The following is an 18,625-nucleotide window of genomic DNA, read 5'->3' as shown; positions in this document are numbered from 1 at the left end:
AAATTTTACATATTCATGTGTACTCAATATTTAATTAGCAACAAATTTATAAAAACCAGTGAAAAAATAAGTGCATTTACTGTAACCATACGTTCAACACAATCATAAAATACAACTTGGATTCAAGGACATATATTTTGGTTTATTGAAGTAATATATTTACGCATTCCAACATATGACTAAATTTCCATGGCAACTGTGACATAAATTTAAGGGGAATGACTTGTTGTGATTTAACGATTTATACAAAAGCTTAATGGGCCTATATACTTTCTTTATGTGGATAGTAAATTATTTTGAGCGACTATAACACCAAATACAGGTCCATAGAATATACTTCTGTTGACTATGGTTATTATTAAACTTAGTAAACTTTAATTTGAATACTGATTAAGTCATTTCTATTGAATATTTCAGTGCAATGTGATATTACCCATAATGCAAGAGAACATCAGTGTCTCTGTCAATGTCACTGGTCAGTTTGTTGACAACACTGGCCAACTTGTTGTCACTGGTCAATTTGGTGATGTCATTAAACAACTTGTTGATATCACTGGCCAACTCGTTGTCGCTGGTCAATTTGGTGATGTCATTAGCCAACTTGCTGATGTTACTAGCCAACTTGTTGATGTCACTGGCCAACTTGTTGATGTCACTGGCCAACTTGTTGATATCACTGGCCAACTAGTTGTCGCTGGTCAATTTGGTGATGTCATTAGTCAACTTGTTGTCACTGGTCAATTTGGTGATGTAATTGGCCAACTTGTTGATGTCACTGTGTAAAACTTGTTGATATCACTGGCCAACTTGTTGTCACTGGTCAATTTGGTGATGTAATTGGCCAACTTGTTGATGTCACTGTGTAAAACTTGTTGATATCACTGGTCAACTTGTTGTCACTGGTCAATTTGGTGATGTAATTGGCCAACTTGTTGATGTCACTGTGTAAAACTTGTTGATATCACTGGCCAACTTGTTGTCACTGGTCAATTTGGTGATGTAATTAGCCAACTTGTTGTTACTGGTCAATTTGGTGATGTCATTAGCCAACTTGTTACTGGTCAATTTGGTGATGTCATTAGCCAACTTGTCGATGTCACTGTGTAAAACTTGTTGATATCACTGTGTAAAACTTGTTGATGTCACTGTGTAAAACTTGTTGATATCACTGGCCAACTTGTTGTCACTGGTCAATTTGGTGATGTAATTGGCCAACTTGTTGATGTCACTGTGTAAAACTTGTTGATATCACTGGCCAACTTGTTGTCACTGGTCAATTTGGTGATGTAATTAGCCAACTTGTTGTTACTGGTCAATTTGGTGATGTCATTAGCCAACTTGTTACTGGTCAATTTGGTGATGTCATTAGCCAACTTGTCGATGTCACTGTGTAAAACTTGTTGATATCAGTGGCCAACTTGTTGTCACTGGTCAATTTGGTGATGTAATTAGCCAACTTGTTGTCACTGGTCAATTTGGTGATGTAATTAGCCAACTTGTCGATGTCACTAGACAACTTGTTGATGTTACTAGCCAACTTGTTGATGTCACTGGTCATTTTGGTGATGTCACTGACTAACTTGTTGATGTCACTGGCCAACTTGGAAACTAATAATGGAGACCTCCTTAAAACGTCCCTAGGCATTTTGGGTAACATTAAATTGAGCGTATATTTGAAATTAAGAAAATAGAATAACCAAAATATAAAAATGGCATATCATAGGTATTATTATTCAATTTGAAAATAAAAATTTTATGTTATTCTCTTTCAATATATAATGAACGTAAATTCCAAATCATATCAACGTTAGACAGTTTAGAAATGTCTTCTGACACACGTGACCTTTCAGTACACATGCACGACCTTCTAGGGTCACATGCACAATCTATTAATATCATGTGTGTAACTTTTGAGTTGTTAATGCTGCCTTTTGTGGTCATTAAACATGATATTAAAGTCACATCCAAATTGTAAATTCTGTTTATGTTAGTATATGACAGTAAAATATAGACTTTCCATTGTTGACTATAAATAAGAAAAGGAAAATGACACATTAACTGTTTAATAAAATGCTGATAACATGTTTGATATATATTCATATGAACCGAACAATTTGACATGCTAATGTTCTCCTCCATACACTACACATGACAGAATGCTGTTAGGAACTTGGAGTCAAATCATCTTTAATGCACTGTATATGAGGTAAAATACTTTACATCCCAGTTATTAGTTTCTAATGATAGGAAATCGTTGGTTTATATTGGGAGGGGAGGGGGCTGAATCAGGATTGTTAACTATTAGATACGATTGCATGCAAGACATTGCAATCACGGTACTGTGCTATGCTATGATACTGCTAATGATATGCACTGAGACAAGCGGGTGATGAGTACTGTATATGATGCTATCAAAACCATGCTGTATTATACACCGCCTCCCACACACTGTGAATGAATGCCATCCATCAACCTAACACACACTGCCACAACCCATGCCATATAGAGATGGCACCACCAAGTGTCAAGATGTTAGATTCTTTTGTTTTTATTTTGTCAATAAATTTTGCAAATAGCAGCAGTTGAGATGACAAAAGCAAAGGAAAAAATAAATAAAATAACTTGGTGTTAAGATATAAAGAAATGAAACATTTGCACCACAGTATTGCCTCTTTTAAAATTTCAAAACAAACTCAGCATCACTGAATTACTAAATACTTTCCTAAATTCCATAAAAACATATTACTAGAACCAGCGATGGCAGTTAGGCGTATTGCATTAACCACAAGTATTTACAATTTATGTCTCTGATCATGTACTACACTATAAATCAAATTTTAACATCTTCAAATATTAAAATTAATGGTCATCGTTTGTGCCATCAACTTACACATGTACTGGCAGCCAGACTTTGGACTAGGAACTGTACAGGACTCGTCGCGTGCCGAATTATTTCCACAGCGTGGTCATGAGTTGCAGTCCTAAGATCATTACCATTAACCTAAAAACAAACAAAAGTTATACAATAAGTGATTAAATCTGTCAAAAATATGGTTACAGTAAATTTAATTTTTACTGAATTTCTTTTTCAATGAAAAAATAAAACGGTTGAGCCTTCAGTTATTTATTTATTCATTCACTTTTATAAAACAATTAATGAACTATAATTTTTTTTACTAAGCAGGTATCATTGATTATCATTTAGGGCGCCCTCATAAGCAGCTATCACAAGTTCCTTTGTTAGCCATCTTGCTGTCAAGTTTGTTACCTTTGCAATTGCGTTAATAACCGAACTGTTAATGACCCCACTATGCCATCAATTGCTAGATTGCAAAAGTGATGTGAAAGACCCAAGAAGAAAATTAGTGAGTGGAACTCAGTCAATATCGAAGTCCCCAGATGTTGGATTCATAAAAGAAATGTGTCAATGTTATCATCTGCAGGAACAAACTTAACAAGTTTTGGCAGGAGAATTAAGGGTATTCAACTGTAAAATCTGTTATAACAGAGGATGACCTGTAGGATTTGCCAGTTTCTGAAGGCCAATAAAGTCTACTAAGAGCAATGGTGAAGGAGTTATTAAATGAAAAATATGTAAAGTGAAATATGGACAGTTGCCCACAAAGATGAAACTGTTACTGAAGCAACCATTGGCTGCCATACTGTAAATAGCAGTAGATCGAAAACAGGTGGTGAGTCAGTTTCAAACCCAGGATGGTCCATGGCATAAAATTTGTTTTTGATAAAAAAAAAAAACATACATACAATGTACATCATGTTAATAAATTTCAAGTTATTTTAACCACATTTGTTTAATATCTCATTAATTAATTATTCACAGGTTAATCATTTGAACGCCATAATTTTTTCCACCAACATTTTGCACTTTTTAATGTATTTTTCTATAATTTCGTTGGTAATTTTCGACCAAATGAACATAAATACTCACTGCCTACATGAATTGATAACATTGTTAATGCAACAATTATGAAGGTTTAATTTTGTGATGGTGACAAAGGTAACTTTGACACATTAAGATTAATAATATTCAAATTACCTAATTTGTATGCATAGAACTATATATAGACCTAATGATGAAAGTAAACTCAAAGCATAAATGATATGCAAATTGCCTAATTAGAATGCAAATTGCCTAATTAGTATGCACAGACTGAGCATAGAACTATTATGTGAAAGGTGACAAAAGTTGGCTTTCAAAAGTTTAACAATGATCATTATTGTGAAATTTTTCTGGGGTAGTGTCGCTCAATACCAGCGACTAATTCTAATATAATAAATCAATTCTTGCCATATTTTAATGGCAATTGGGAATATTTAAGAAATTATCATTGACACATCCTTTGTACCACCAGAGATTACTAGGATGTGAGACCTTTAAGTGCATAACCCCTATAATCTGAAGAAATTCAGTTAAATCACGGTCTTTCAGTAGCACATCATAAATCAAACATGTTCTGAAGTATTAGATTGTTTACATGAAGTTATCTCAAAAGAAACTCTCTAATTCACAATACACAAGATAAAGATGATTTAGTTCAACCAGGTGGAAAATTAATAGCTGATTGCTGTAACTATGCCCTCTGGTATGCAGAACAACACACATGTAATAAATACCAATCATTAATTACTCTCATTATAATTGTAACAAAGATATTAACAGCTCTCATTAGTGTGTTATAGAATTTTATGCTTCTAGTTGATACTAAGGTTACACAAACTGATATTGAAACGGATGGAAATTAAATTTCCTAATTTCACTGCAGTAAAATTAATCAGCATTCATGTCAAAATATAAATTAAATGTTTTTATTAACTTGCTTGCAGAATAGTACATTATGCACACTTCAAAATGATTCTGCACTAAATACATATATTAATTTCATATTCAAGTCCCCCCCCCAAAAAAATGGTGTTTGCATATCATCGTGACCATCTGTTTGAAACCAGCGCCTAAAAAGAGTGCTGTATTTAGTAAAATGGGGGATAATTCAATAAAAATAAAATCCTACATATCTTATAATAAATTTAAATCATGTAATTTTTTTCTAGGACGAGAAGCAAAACCATTTTTTGCTCTATTCCAAAGTTTTGAATTAGAGCGTCATCAGTCAGTTTCTGCGCAAGAATGATGGGTTGATTTTTAGCTTGCGCAATTCATTTGCCGGTTTCCATAGTTTCTGGCATTCTGATGAGCAAAATCAACCCCAGACGAAAGTGCACACAAGTTTCAAAGGTAACAGCAGAACTCAAAACTTGTCTGTGAATCCTTGTATCCAGTAAAGTGTTCACTGAACATTTTAGAAATATGCAAAAAAACAATTGTCTGTATTTTCAGTCATTCCACTAGCATGCAGATTCACACAAAGTTTGAACATAGACGATTTGCAGGTTTCAAGTGTGCATGATATATTTTTAGATTATGCCAGTGACGCTGCAGGGTTATTTAGTTTATTCATCATGTACACTGTTCTCGTTTGCCTGAATTGTACGAAGTGTCATCACACTCTGAGAAGTTTACAGTACTGTAAGTAAAATGTTAAACACTTGGTGTTATACCAAATGCGTACTTTTTAGGCGTTTCATAACAACAATCAAGGATGACAAAATGGTGGATAATTATTACGTATTTGAACAAACAAGTCATTGCCAATGACATAGTCCCCGTTGGAATTAGGAGAAATGTTATTCAAGCCAAAAATAAAGTAATATGGACTAAAAGCATAGTTAGTAATTTTGAGTGAGCAATTGGCTGGGTTAGTATCAACAGATACTAGACAGTAATAAATGACTCTTCCAAAATCAAGATATATAGTCAGAAATTAAACAGGATAAGCTATTCATGATTCTTTTGCACCAAAATCATAATAGACATGTATCCTAACATATATAATGTATGTACTAAATTTGAACAAAAAATAACAATGCATGCATAGGATACCACACTTTCGAAAAACAAGATGGCTGCCAGTCAGCCATCTTGGATTGAATCAGTGAACCACTGCATATGCATATGTCCTAGATAAAGTACTAGGTACATACAAAGAATGAACAGATTTGGTCCACAGGGGTCTGAAATATGACTCCGGACAGACGGACGAACTGATGGAGACTGAATTATACATCCCCATTTCAAACTTCAGTCGAATGAAGACTAAATACCTGCAAAAGGTCTATTGGTACAATCTAACCACGACCATGTTTGAGACTGTGTTGCATGGACGGTAAAACGATAACATTACCTCTAGTATTCGATCCCCAGTCTTCAGAGTACCATTCTTACCCGCTGGGCTATCCTCCAATACATGCTTTATGAAGATACCTTGGGCAATATGGCCCTCTCCAACACGACCTACAAAACATAAACCATCCACTATGCTTATCAATAAATAACCAAATCCATAAAATAACTTGCCAATTTTTGTTTTGAAACATGAAATTCAGTTGATGAAGTGTAATTATACAGGTTGTCAAGACAACCAATGAATGGGTTAGTTATAATCTTAACCTTGCTCATGAATAGTTTTATGTGACAGATTGTGAAATTGTGAATAGAGGTCAATGTCAAAGTCTTCAAATCTATTGAATTCTTACTGCTCGTTAGAATCACCATAATTTGATTAAAATTTGATTAAAAATCTAAATATGAATATTATAATTGTAGCAGACCAATTAACACCCAATATATTTGCTCCATTAGCCAGCAATCCATCCAGTACTAGACTTGTTCTCAAAAACCATATTTGTTCTTAGACTATTAGTATAAGTGCTTAAATATGTTTCTATGGTCATAAAGTAATAAGTAAAACTTTAAAGAATCAGTATACAAGATTCATATGAGCTTTTATATATTGCAGATGTTTTACCAGTAATAGAGCAAATATGTTAAGCACTAACAAATAAGATTTATGAATAATTTGACCAATTGCAAAAATATGTCAGATGAAACCATGCTGAACACACATGCAGCTCCAACACTGCCCTCTAGGGATAGGAATATAAGCCTTTGAGCCAATGTGCTTGGGCATTAGGCACATCAGTTTTTTTGGAAGGCTTTTGTCAGAATTTTAGAAAAAATAGAAGAAATATTAAACTTTCTCCTTTATATATAACTGTAGTAAAACTATTGACAAATTCAGGTATTTTGAGTAGTTTACCTCAGTTAGCCATTGCTAATTACAGCCTTAATTGTATCATTCAAAAAGTAAATTTACTTAAAGATACCAAATTTAAAAATATCAAATAAATCAATGATCGAATACGAAGGTTTAATACACCTAGCGCAGGGTACAATGTTTCACTCAACATTGGGAAGGCAAATTTTCTCGTGTGAGGGCACAAATGACATAATTCCAAATGTAGTATTTTATTTTTAGTATAATAATGCATGTTTGATACAGTAAATTTTACTCTCGTAACACAGTCGTCCTTGACAAAGTCATAGAAGATGCACCAGTCAAAACATAAGCTTTACAGAATTAGAAAGATGTATGTTTGCAATCTACATCATGGTACAAATTTGCCAAAGAAAGGCATGTAATGAAGATGTCTGTTGTCACTGTAAACATAAAGACTATAGACCGATTCTGAATGAACATGTGTAAGTATATAAAGGTCACAAGAATTTGTTAATTCTGTGGGTTACATGGCATTGTGCCATTTGAATCCTGAAAGCATACGATCAAACGTAATATCATAGAATGTACTGTACATTTATCAACTGAATCGCTCAGTTAATGTAGCATAGCTGAACGAATGAATAACAAATAACACGGCTACTTTAAATTCTGTACATGGAGTACGTACTCAGCTCGCCAAAACCAAGGAGTATAAAATAACCCAGTTTTTACAACAAGGTTAATTGAGTGAATACGATTTATAGATAAACCGGCTTCTATACAATCAATCATTAATCTTTCAGGTTTTTTTTAATCATATTCTGACATTTATGAGTTTATTGATCACGACACGCAATATTTGCATATGATCCCATTTCAAGATCGATATTGATATTGAATTTCAAATCACAGGTGAAAGTTTAATTCATTTTATGGCCAGCAATTATTGCATTACTATGTCAAACACTGTAAACTCAATGACATTTTTCCCTGCCATTTACAGGTAGAAAATTAATACACAATAATATAATCAGGAAAACATTATATATATATATACAAATTGTACTGGAATCATCATATTGCACATATTATTTTCTCTCAATGTAATATCTATAAATCATTAAACTTATAAGTATTTAGGTTTATATTTATATGCAAATGACTGCCTATGTAGTTATCATTTGCCACGATTCTAAAATTATTTTTTTGTCTTATATATGCAGAATCTAACAGAGCAATCACATAACAAAATTATAAATTGAATCATTTTTTTGCCAGCTCAATAAGACAAACAATATTTCAGACATTTTTTAATATTATTTTTTGACTGAAATGGCAATAACACACACCTTCCTTTAGATTTATCATAATAGTCAAGGTCAATTTATTCATCAGACAGTCTATCTTATTTCAAACTTGGAAACATCATAACTTATATTACCATGTGAGGACACTGTAAATACTACTGCAGTAACAACCACATGAAGCTATGAAGCACCACAATGGCACTCGAAACAAGCAGCTAATAAAAATGAATGTTTACCCAAATGCGCTGAAATATAGGCCAACTAGAGCAGAGTATAGAAAGTAAAGCCTCTTACCTCCAACAATGCTGATTCCAAGACTCTTGTTTGGTTCTCTTAGTAATTCCAAACTTCTAACTGGTTCCCATCTCGCTGAATTGACCGCTGGTGATCCATCCGTTGTCAGTTTCTTAGTATGGGGTTTTTGAGGCACAGGTGGTGGAGTTTTAGATTTCTTTACTGTAGCCATGACAACCTTCTCTGCTGGTGTATCAACTACTGGTTCATCCTCTGAGAATTCCCTAGTCTCAGTTCTGTAATTTTGTTATGACACCAATGAAAATATAAACTCTACTGCACTTGATTTGAGCTTCAGCTGACCTTAAGTATACACTTCAGTATACTCAAGTTTATTTCTTCTTCACCTTGATAATACTAGTATACATGACTTGTATGTCTCATATATACCCAGATCCAATAATATTTATAGGTGAATAAACTAACTCATCAAGGCAGAGCAGCGTTGAAGGTTGGCAGTAGAATATGCCTTTATTATATGTACCCACTGATATATATATACATGTATATATAATTATGTTTTTTTTTCTCTCAGATAATGTTTTGGTCATTATACACTACATGCAAAATAAGTTGATCAGTTGAAGCATTAATGAAACACAAATGCTTCAATTTAGGTAATTTTTTTCAGAAATCAGACATAAGATGGCAGACATAACACATGACTGATGAGCATTATCTTTGCCAAAAATTTGAGATGGTCGGCAAACCACATGACTGATCCAAGTTTGTGCAATTTTTCGTGAAAATCCAAGATGGTGGCAAAATCATGTGACTGATCCAAATTAATTGTTTGCTGTTTGAAGGAGTTTATAGTATAAGGAAGCAATATGGAAAATTTCAAAATAATCAAATAAATGTGGCATCTGTAAAAAACTACTTTGTGTTCAGAATAAATAAAGATGACAGGCAAACCATGTGATCAATCACAACAAGCTTCGCAAACTTTAATGAGCATTATACACAGATGCTAAAAAAAAAAATTATCAATGTGATTTTTGTTATTTTACGAGGAAAAAAACATGGCAGAAAAAATTTTTATTCATGAAATAGGGAGCCCATATACCAACAATTCTACTACCCAAATAAACCAGAATGCTCAGAAAGGGTTCAAAATGGCCACTTTCAGTTCAACATTAATCCAAGATGGCTGCCAAACCATTCGACCTGTCAAAACTGTGAAAGTTAGGTGCACCAGATCTCATAGTCCCCAATGTGCTTGAGAAGTTTAAAAGTCACAAGCAATGATTTTATAGTTCTAGGTCAACAAAGAATCGACAGAAAAAAAAAATTGAACAAAAACAGACTTGAACCCTAATTACATGTACTTGAGTGAGCTAACATCAGATAAAGCCAAACAAAGCTGATGCGAATTATTAAAATTATCTTCAAAGATAGTACATATGGCACTTGTCACATTACATGCATGGGTACAGTTCAACCTACATTTGGGACTCAACGACATCAAGTGAACATGGTCTTTCATGCTAATATAATAATAGCATGTGTGGGGAAAATTGGCACATGGAAGACTTTTCTTCGTGAGACACTGTAAGTGTGAACAGTATTGTAATGATGATGTATTACCTTTCTGCATAGACTGTTAATTGAGGAGACTGAGAAAGTGTTTCCTCATGAACATGTACTGAAAGATCCTGTGTCACGTCCAATGGTTCAATGGGAGGTGGTATGTAAGTGTCAGGATTATCCACGTATTTCTTGGCTTCTTCGCTGGGAATGTAGGTAATTCTGTGAATGGAAAAACACAATGAATATTAATGAATTGATATAGTAGGGTTAAAACATTATATATGTATGAAGTAAGCAAATAACACCGAATAAACGGCAAGGTAAAGACTATGTCTAATTATAGTAAATACATACTGCGTACTATAATTAGACATAGTCTTTACCTTGCCGTTTATTCGGTGTTATTTGCTTACTTTACTTCCTATGTCGACAGCAACTATGAGTTTAATATATGTATGAATATACATGTATGTAATATATACTTGGGAGGGAGAAGGGGACATGTCACACGGTTATCTCACACCAATGTAATGTCGGTGATCACTTATATCCATGATCTATGGAAGTGGATTTGTCATCACAGATATTTGATTGCTGGTTGACAGTATTACTCCTGAGATTTAATGAATCAACCCTAGCTGATTCCTTGACTGACTGAAGGAATGAATGAACTTCACCAGGTGTATGTGTTAAATTGCTCCAGTCTATCTCAATGAATTTGTATGCCAGACACTTGCCAACTTAATTGTACATCTAGCTGATGGGTGGCTTAACGAATGGAGTGCTGCACTGCAAGACAGGAAGTACCTTGCTATCTGCACTGGTTTCAAACTACACTAAAATAAGAATTGTGTTTTTCTGTTTCACATCATATATTTATTGTATCACATTGTATTATTCTGTTACCCATATGCCATGTATAATTATGTAAAACACATATGCAAATGTATAACATACATGTGCAACATCAAAATGTGCAAATATTATCTCAACTTTTCAGCTGAGATAGAACCTGGATATATTTATATAGATTGAATAAATATATCACAATTCTAAAGAGTAAAACGAAAAGAGGAAATCCAGTAACCGCAATTTACAAAAATAAAAGTACTGTTAATTTCCACTGATAGACTAGGTTTACAATTTCAGCATTTTATGACATTCGTGAAGATAACATTTAGTGAACATCACTAACGCTCTATAATGAAGGACAGCAGAGACTTGAGAAATTCACAAAAAATTAGTTTGTTGAAAAAAAAGCAGTTTATAGTAGAGTGTCACTGGATAAAACAATGCAGTATAAGCACCAACAAACATCATTTCAATAGACCATTTTCCGTTCACTGTGAAATCCTGCATTATGCATGAAATCAAACGTAAAATCAGGACAAACAAAGGTCATAGCATCGTAGTGATGATGGTCTTTCAAAGTTCGGCCTTTCGAGCTATGAAAAAAAAAATTGAGTTCAAAATTCAAATCTTTTGATTTTTTGCGGCAGACGTTCGTCTCACGTTTTTCATGCAATACGCGAGATTTCACAGTTGAATGAAAAATTACCTATTCAATATTTCAACACTATCATTTCTAATAAAGATCAATGTTAAACATGTACAACAGTCACCATATGATACACCAACAAGTCTGTATCCAAGCATGAACAATTTAATTTTTTTTAATTACACTGTGATTAAAATGCAGTTAACAATTATTGGGGCATTGCCGTAAAATCTGTATTAGAAGTCACATTCCTAATAGAAGCCACACCTATTATTTTGGAATAATTGAGAATCAAAAATTCATTTCTCATATGTGTAGATGCTCTAACAGAAGCCGCATCCCATCTGTTGCACTGTATCATTTTAATAGAAGCCGCGGCTTCTAATACAGATTTTACAATTTAATAGTTCACAATTATCTTTCATGATTTTTACATCAACATATTTTGATACATTATGAGCGTCAACGGCCATGTGACAGTAATTGTGTTCAGCAATGGACATGCAGCCACAAGAACATAGTGCAACTAATGTGTCCTTGCCCTAGCATTTTAAAATACTGGATGGAAAATGCATTACACATCTAGGTCCAAATTACATTTAGAACATGAACAAATAATAAAGGCAAGTACTGTATTTGCTCTATTAGTGCTTACATAGATTACACATGTGTTTCTATGGTCAAAATAAGTAATATTATTATAATGATTTGTATAGGCTTTTTTTTAGAAAATGTGCTTCTAATAGAGCTAATTATGGTAATTGCAATACACAGCCCATGTAAGTTATCAAGTTTAAAAAGTTCCAACATGAAAAACTTCTCACTGGAATTATCTCAAATGGAACAGCTTGGTTCTGGAGATGTGGAAGCTATGTCTCAAATAATTAGAGATCATAATTCTACTTGACCATCACGATTTGAAAAGTGATCATGACATCTACTACAGGTGAAAATTACCCTCTATCATTTATATAGTATTTGAAATGTGCTGAGAGAATCAGCATTCAGAATGAGTGGTGGCTCTCATCACCTTTTTTTTATACCTTGCACTTTGGAAAAATATAACTATATTTAAAGATGAGAAAAGTTACAAAATGTGCAGCATCTGTAAATCTCTATTAAAAATAGTAATGTAACATAAACATATTATTTTAGATAACTTCATTGGTGGAAATTGTCTGACTTGACAGCATATTAAAAAGAATTAAAGATATCATCAAGAAATGAACAAATCTAATATGATTGGTGTGATAAGCTTTCAAGAAGTAGTTGATAGAGGAAAGGATGGATAATGAACAGTCAGCTGTATGAACAGATTCACTCAATTGTCTTAGGCGACATTGGGGGTAAAAAGGCGCCATTGTTGCTAGAAACATGCCCATCAATTATCTTGACATTCAATAAGCAATATAACTGTATCCATTATTGCTTACTATATCTATGCATATCAATAAGGTCACATGATCCCCAAGGAAAAGGCAATGAGCAAAAGAATAAAATTGCAAACCCAGACACAAAATCAAATTCCCAATGTTAATGTTTTGCCCATTAGAGTATATATTCAGAATAGGTATTGCATTGTTATATAATAAGAGATGAGTGAATGTAAGCAGATGTGTACATGTGTGTTCTCTATTCATGCATATTAGGTCTAGAACACAGTGTGACAAATTCATTAGCTAAAATGCACAGGGAGTGTCTTGTGATACAATCAACACATGTATCCTATTAAAGATAAATTCACTAATAGAAATGCATTATATATTTATTAAGCAGAATCAGACTTTAGAATCAGATTGCAGACATTGTCACTGAATTAACAAATCTTTTCAGGCATTGGAAATCAATACGAATAGCAGTAGAAAATATCATTTCACAAAAACTCAAAATAAACTGACACTGATTCTGGGAGGGGGGAGGGGTGTAACTAATGTGTTACTTTTGAGAAGATTCAATACAAAAATTGACAGACAGACTGACAGGCAATCAATCAAGCCTAACCCTCTGTAATATGTCATAGTCAACAGAACAGATACCAGCTATAAAAGACATACTTATACATTATTTATATAACAAATGACCAAGTGTCCCTTACAGTTGTCATATCTAGTGTAAAACACCACTGATGACACATGAACAAAATAAGACCGATCAGCGGGGAAACGGTAAAATACTGCAGGAGCTAGAAAGAACCTTTCAAGCGCAATTCTTCGTCAGTGTGAGTATTTATTGTGAGTATTGTGTCTACTGATGACACATGTTTGGTATGGTAAATGACATTACATGTATATTGACATTTTAAATGTTACGCATGTTCAAACAGCAGGAAACACAAATACTGTGAAGTAGCATGTTTACCACTCTCAGACTGCTGTACGAGAATTCAGCTACACATGCATAGTGTATGAAGCATTGATGCCTACTCACTGTTATCAAGATACTGTAAAGTATGTTACTTTTACTTAGAATTTATTTCATTGCTATTTTTTCTGAAGGAATGAATCAGCGAAAATAAAATCAAGTGAAAATACCTTTTTTTCCCCATGTTTTACTTTCAACTCGTCCAAAATCAGTGAAAATAAAATCAAGTGAAAATACCTTTTTTTCCCCATGTTTTACTTTCAACTCGTCCAAAATCAGTGAAAATAAACTTGATACAAAATAGCAAAAAAGTCTTTTCTGTGAAAATAAATTCCAGCTAAATTAAACTGTTTCATAGTAGGTGAATAAAAACAAAGTACCAAGTTAACCACTCTGACAGCTATATGAGAATTCAGTCACAGCTACACATTATAAAGCATTGATAACATATTGGCAATACAGCAGACACTGTTTTGCTAATGATATAGCTATATTGCTCACAGTGTAGCAATTACTTCCTGTTGCAATACTTTATTTAATGTAGCCATTATGTTAGGAAATAAGTGTCTCATACTGCTATATTGTCATTCCATTCTTTCGATCACAGTATTAAGTATTATACCTCAGGTATCCCCAACCTCAGGTGAAAATAAGGGTGGAAAATTTATCACAAATTCTTGTTTTGAAAGTGCCACATAATTATTGATTTTGACACAGGTCATCAACATTTCATTTATTTTTTGCAGTACACAATATTTTTTTCAAAGAAAAGCTGCCTAAAACAGTACTGTGAGTTTTGACCACTTTTGGGTTTTGAAAAACATTTTCATGTCAATTTTTCAGATAACATATTTATGTCAACATTTTGAACTGCTCGAAAAATCATGTGTCAAACATAGTGCATCATTTGTTGGCAGAAATAGAAACCCCCCCGCCCCAAAAAAAAAACAATCACTCAAGCTATCCTTTATAACCACAAAAAAAAATTATGAATACGCCAAAGTTTTATCACTTTAAAAAAAAAAGACTTGCAGATTTATTGCAAGAACTGGTAAATGTACATTTCATCTGTTTAATATCATCATGAAAGCTGTTAAAACTATTTCAGTACTCGCTTCACCTTCTAAAGAGTGCTAATCACCTCTCTGAAAAATGTAGTGAGGCAAAATCAATGGCAACGGTGATAATAATGAATTTTACTTCACCAATGTGTTATACATGTACGATCCCAAATATTTTGAAACTACCAGCCTGTTTTCTGAATACCGGGGGATAAATGGCATTTTTGATCAAGCAGGTACAATGTAAAAGGACACAATGTTAGTTCAAACTTGAATCATGATCATGAAAACTTGGTGGGATACGCAATCAATAAAGGTAAAACATTCATTCACAATACTAGTAATAATACCGGGGAGAAAACTCATAGCAATGTAATATTTTGTAATGAGGCATGACTGAATATTAAGCAATGTCGTTAGAACATTGGAAAAGTAAGTTACATTGTATTTTTGATTGTATGTCTGTGGTAACAGATGTTCTGCTAAATACTGTAAAATATTTTCGCTTGGAATTAATTTTCGCTATTTTTGCTGAAGGAGTGGTTCAGTGAAAATAAAATCCAGCGAATATATCTTTTTTCCTATATTTTACATTCAACTCAGCAAAAATCAGTGAAAATAAATTCCATACAAAACACCCCAAAAGTCCTTTCAGCGATAATTAATTCCAGTGAAAATATTATTTCACAGTAATTAGGTTAGCTGGTCAAGTTTTTAGGGCAATTTCCATTGGAAGCAATTTCAAAACATTTTTCCATAAAAAAAAATGAATAATAATCATTAGAATCCCTAATAATTGTGGACTATCATAAGTACCTATCTTATAACTATGTATTTTTTTCAACGTATGTATGTACTGGTATAATACAATATTCATGTAATGAAACAAAATGTTTAGATATGGTAAGAATTTTTCAATTAGTAAAAAAACCTATGTATTCATAGAGCTGGTTCATATTTGTGGCATCATGTAGTATGCATTCACCTACCACAGATGATTGATACGATTAGCCCATGACGTTGACATTTATATCAACTCGCTGCACGAAGAGTTGGTATCAGGCGATACAATGTCATGCCCTTGTGCTTCTCCTGAATCAAATCAATTCTCACACAAATATATTGGTATGCACACGTACATGCTTTCATGCAGCGATGCTTCAGGCTTTGTACATGAAGCATTTCAAATATATAAAAACACATAGTATTGTCATATGTAGCATTATTCACAAAAGAAGATTCTAATCAAAGAATAAATCACGTTCAACCATAGACATGTCTTTGATTCAACCTATAGAAGCCTACAAAATGCTAGGGGTATTCTAATATGTTGTGATTTATGGGTGTGCATGATCTCATATAATCTTAGCAGAGTTCGCATCACATAAAGGAACTAGAAAATAACTCAGAGTTTTGGATGAACTCATTTGTCTTTTGCTTTGCACATCTTTTATTGCTGTGCTGGCCATAAACATAAAGAAATACTTAATAACTTGGGGACAATTCACCCTGGACCATAGCTAATAATGAACATACATGTAGTTAAAGTACACATGGCTTGCCATGATAGCATCGGTCGGGGATATCATTACTTGAGTGAGACAGCTCACAGCATAAGATAGGAAGATTATTAAACAGAGTAGGGAAGACCACAGCATATTTGGTGGGAAGATCACAGCTATGATTGGAAGATCACAGCTATGATTGGTCGATAATATCGCATAATGGAACAACCACTGCATGTGATGGAAGATCACTGCATATGGTGGGACAACCACGGCATAAGGTGGGAAGATCACAGCATATATGGTGGGAAGATCACAGCTATGATTGGAAGATCACAGCTATGATTGGTCGATAATATCGCATAATGGAACAACCACTGCATGTGATGGAAGATCACTGCATATGGTGGGACAACCACGGCATATGGTGGGAAGATCACAGCATATATGGTGGGAAGATCACAGCTATGATTGGAAGATCACAGCTATGATTGGATGATCATATCGCATAATGGGACAACCACTGCATGTGATGGAAGATCACTGCATATGGTGGGACAACCACGGCATATGGTGGGAAGATCACAGCATATATGGTGGGAAGATCACAGCATATGATTGGAAGATCACAGCTATGATTGGACGATCACAGCATATGATTGGAAGATCACAGCTATGATTGGATGATCATATCGCATAATGGAACATCCATTGCATGTGATGGAAGATCACAGCATATGGTGGGGAGATCACTGCATATGGCGGGAAGATCACTGCATATGGTGGGACAACCACAGCATATGGTGGGAAGATCACTGCATATGGTGGGACAACCACTGCATATGGTGGGAAGATCACTGCATATGGTGGGACAACCACTGCATATGGTGGGGAGATCACTGCATATGGTGGGACAACCACTGCATATGGTGGGAAGATCACTGCATATGGTGGGACAACCACTGCATGTGGTGGGAAGATCACTGCATATGGTGGGGGAAACCAATGTATTTGATTGATGATCACTGCATATGGTGAGAAGATCACTGCATATGGTGAGAAGATCACTGCATATGGTGGGAAGATCACAGCATAGGGTGGGAATATCACAGCATAGGGTGGGAATATCACAGCATAGGATGGGAATATTACAGCATATGGTGGGAAGATCCCAGCATATTTGGTGGGAAGATCACATATTTGGTGGGAATATCACAGCATATGGTGGGAAGATCACAGCATATGGTGGGAAGATCACAGCATATGATGGGAAGATCACAGCATAGGGTGGGAATATCACAGCATAAGGTGGGAATATCACAGCATAGGATGGGAATATCACAGCATATGGTGGGAAGATCCCAGCATATTTGGTGGGAAGATCACATGCTTGGTGGGAATATCACAGCATATGGTGGGAAGATCACAGCATATGGTGGGACGATCACAGCATATGGTGGGAAGATCATAGCATATGGTTGGAAGATCATGGCGCATGGTGGGAAAAACAATGTATGTGATGGAAGATCACATCATATGATTGGAAGATCACATCATATGATTGGAAGATCACAGCATATGATTGGAAGATCACAACATATGGTGGGAAGATCACAGCATATGGTGGGAAGATTGCAGCATGAGATGGGAAGATCACAGCATAGGATGGGAATATCACAGCATATGGTGGGAATATCACAGCATATGGTCGGAAGATCACAGCATAGGGTGGGAATATCACAGCATAGGGTGGGAATATCACAGCATAGGATGGGAATATCACAGCATATGGTGGGAAGATCCCAGCATATTTGGTGGGAAGATCCCAGCATATTTGGTGGGAAGATCACATGCTTGGTGGGAATATCACAGCATATGGTGGGAATATCACAGCATATGGTGGGAAGATCACAGCATATGGTGGGAAGATCAT

At 34.5% G+C, this 18,625-nt stretch overlaps 1 protein-coding gene across 1 annotated transcript in view; it reads right to left on the bottom strand.

Annotated features, from left to right (window-relative positions):
- The window catches only part of LOC100370730 (multiple PDZ domain protein-like), a 203,125-nt gene that overhangs the window by 97,334 nt on the left and 87,166 nt on the right, over positions 1–18,625 (bottom strand). The window contains exons 19-22 of the mRNA XM_085503929.1: positions 10,325–10,486; positions 8,738–8,973; positions 6,261–6,370; positions 2,891–3,001 (exon numbers count right to left, since the gene is read on the bottom strand). Coding sequence (XP_085360055.1) covers positions 2,891–3,001; positions 6,261–6,370; positions 8,738–8,973; positions 10,325–10,486 — 619 coding nt within the window. The remainder of the gene's footprint in view (positions 1–2,890; positions 3,002–6,260; positions 6,371–8,737; positions 8,974–10,324; positions 10,487–18,625) is intronic.

The sequence above is a fragment of the Saccoglossus kowalevskii genome, chromosome 9 (assembly GCF_978046115.1).
Source record: "Saccoglossus kowalevskii chromosome 9, keSacKowa6.1, whole genome shotgun sequence".
In the NCBI taxonomy this organism is placed as follows: Eukaryota; Metazoa; Hemichordata; class Enteropneusta; family Harrimaniidae; genus Saccoglossus; species Saccoglossus kowalevskii.
Note: the sequence above shows the minus strand (reverse complement) of the source record. Positions and strands in the feature narration are given on the sequence as shown.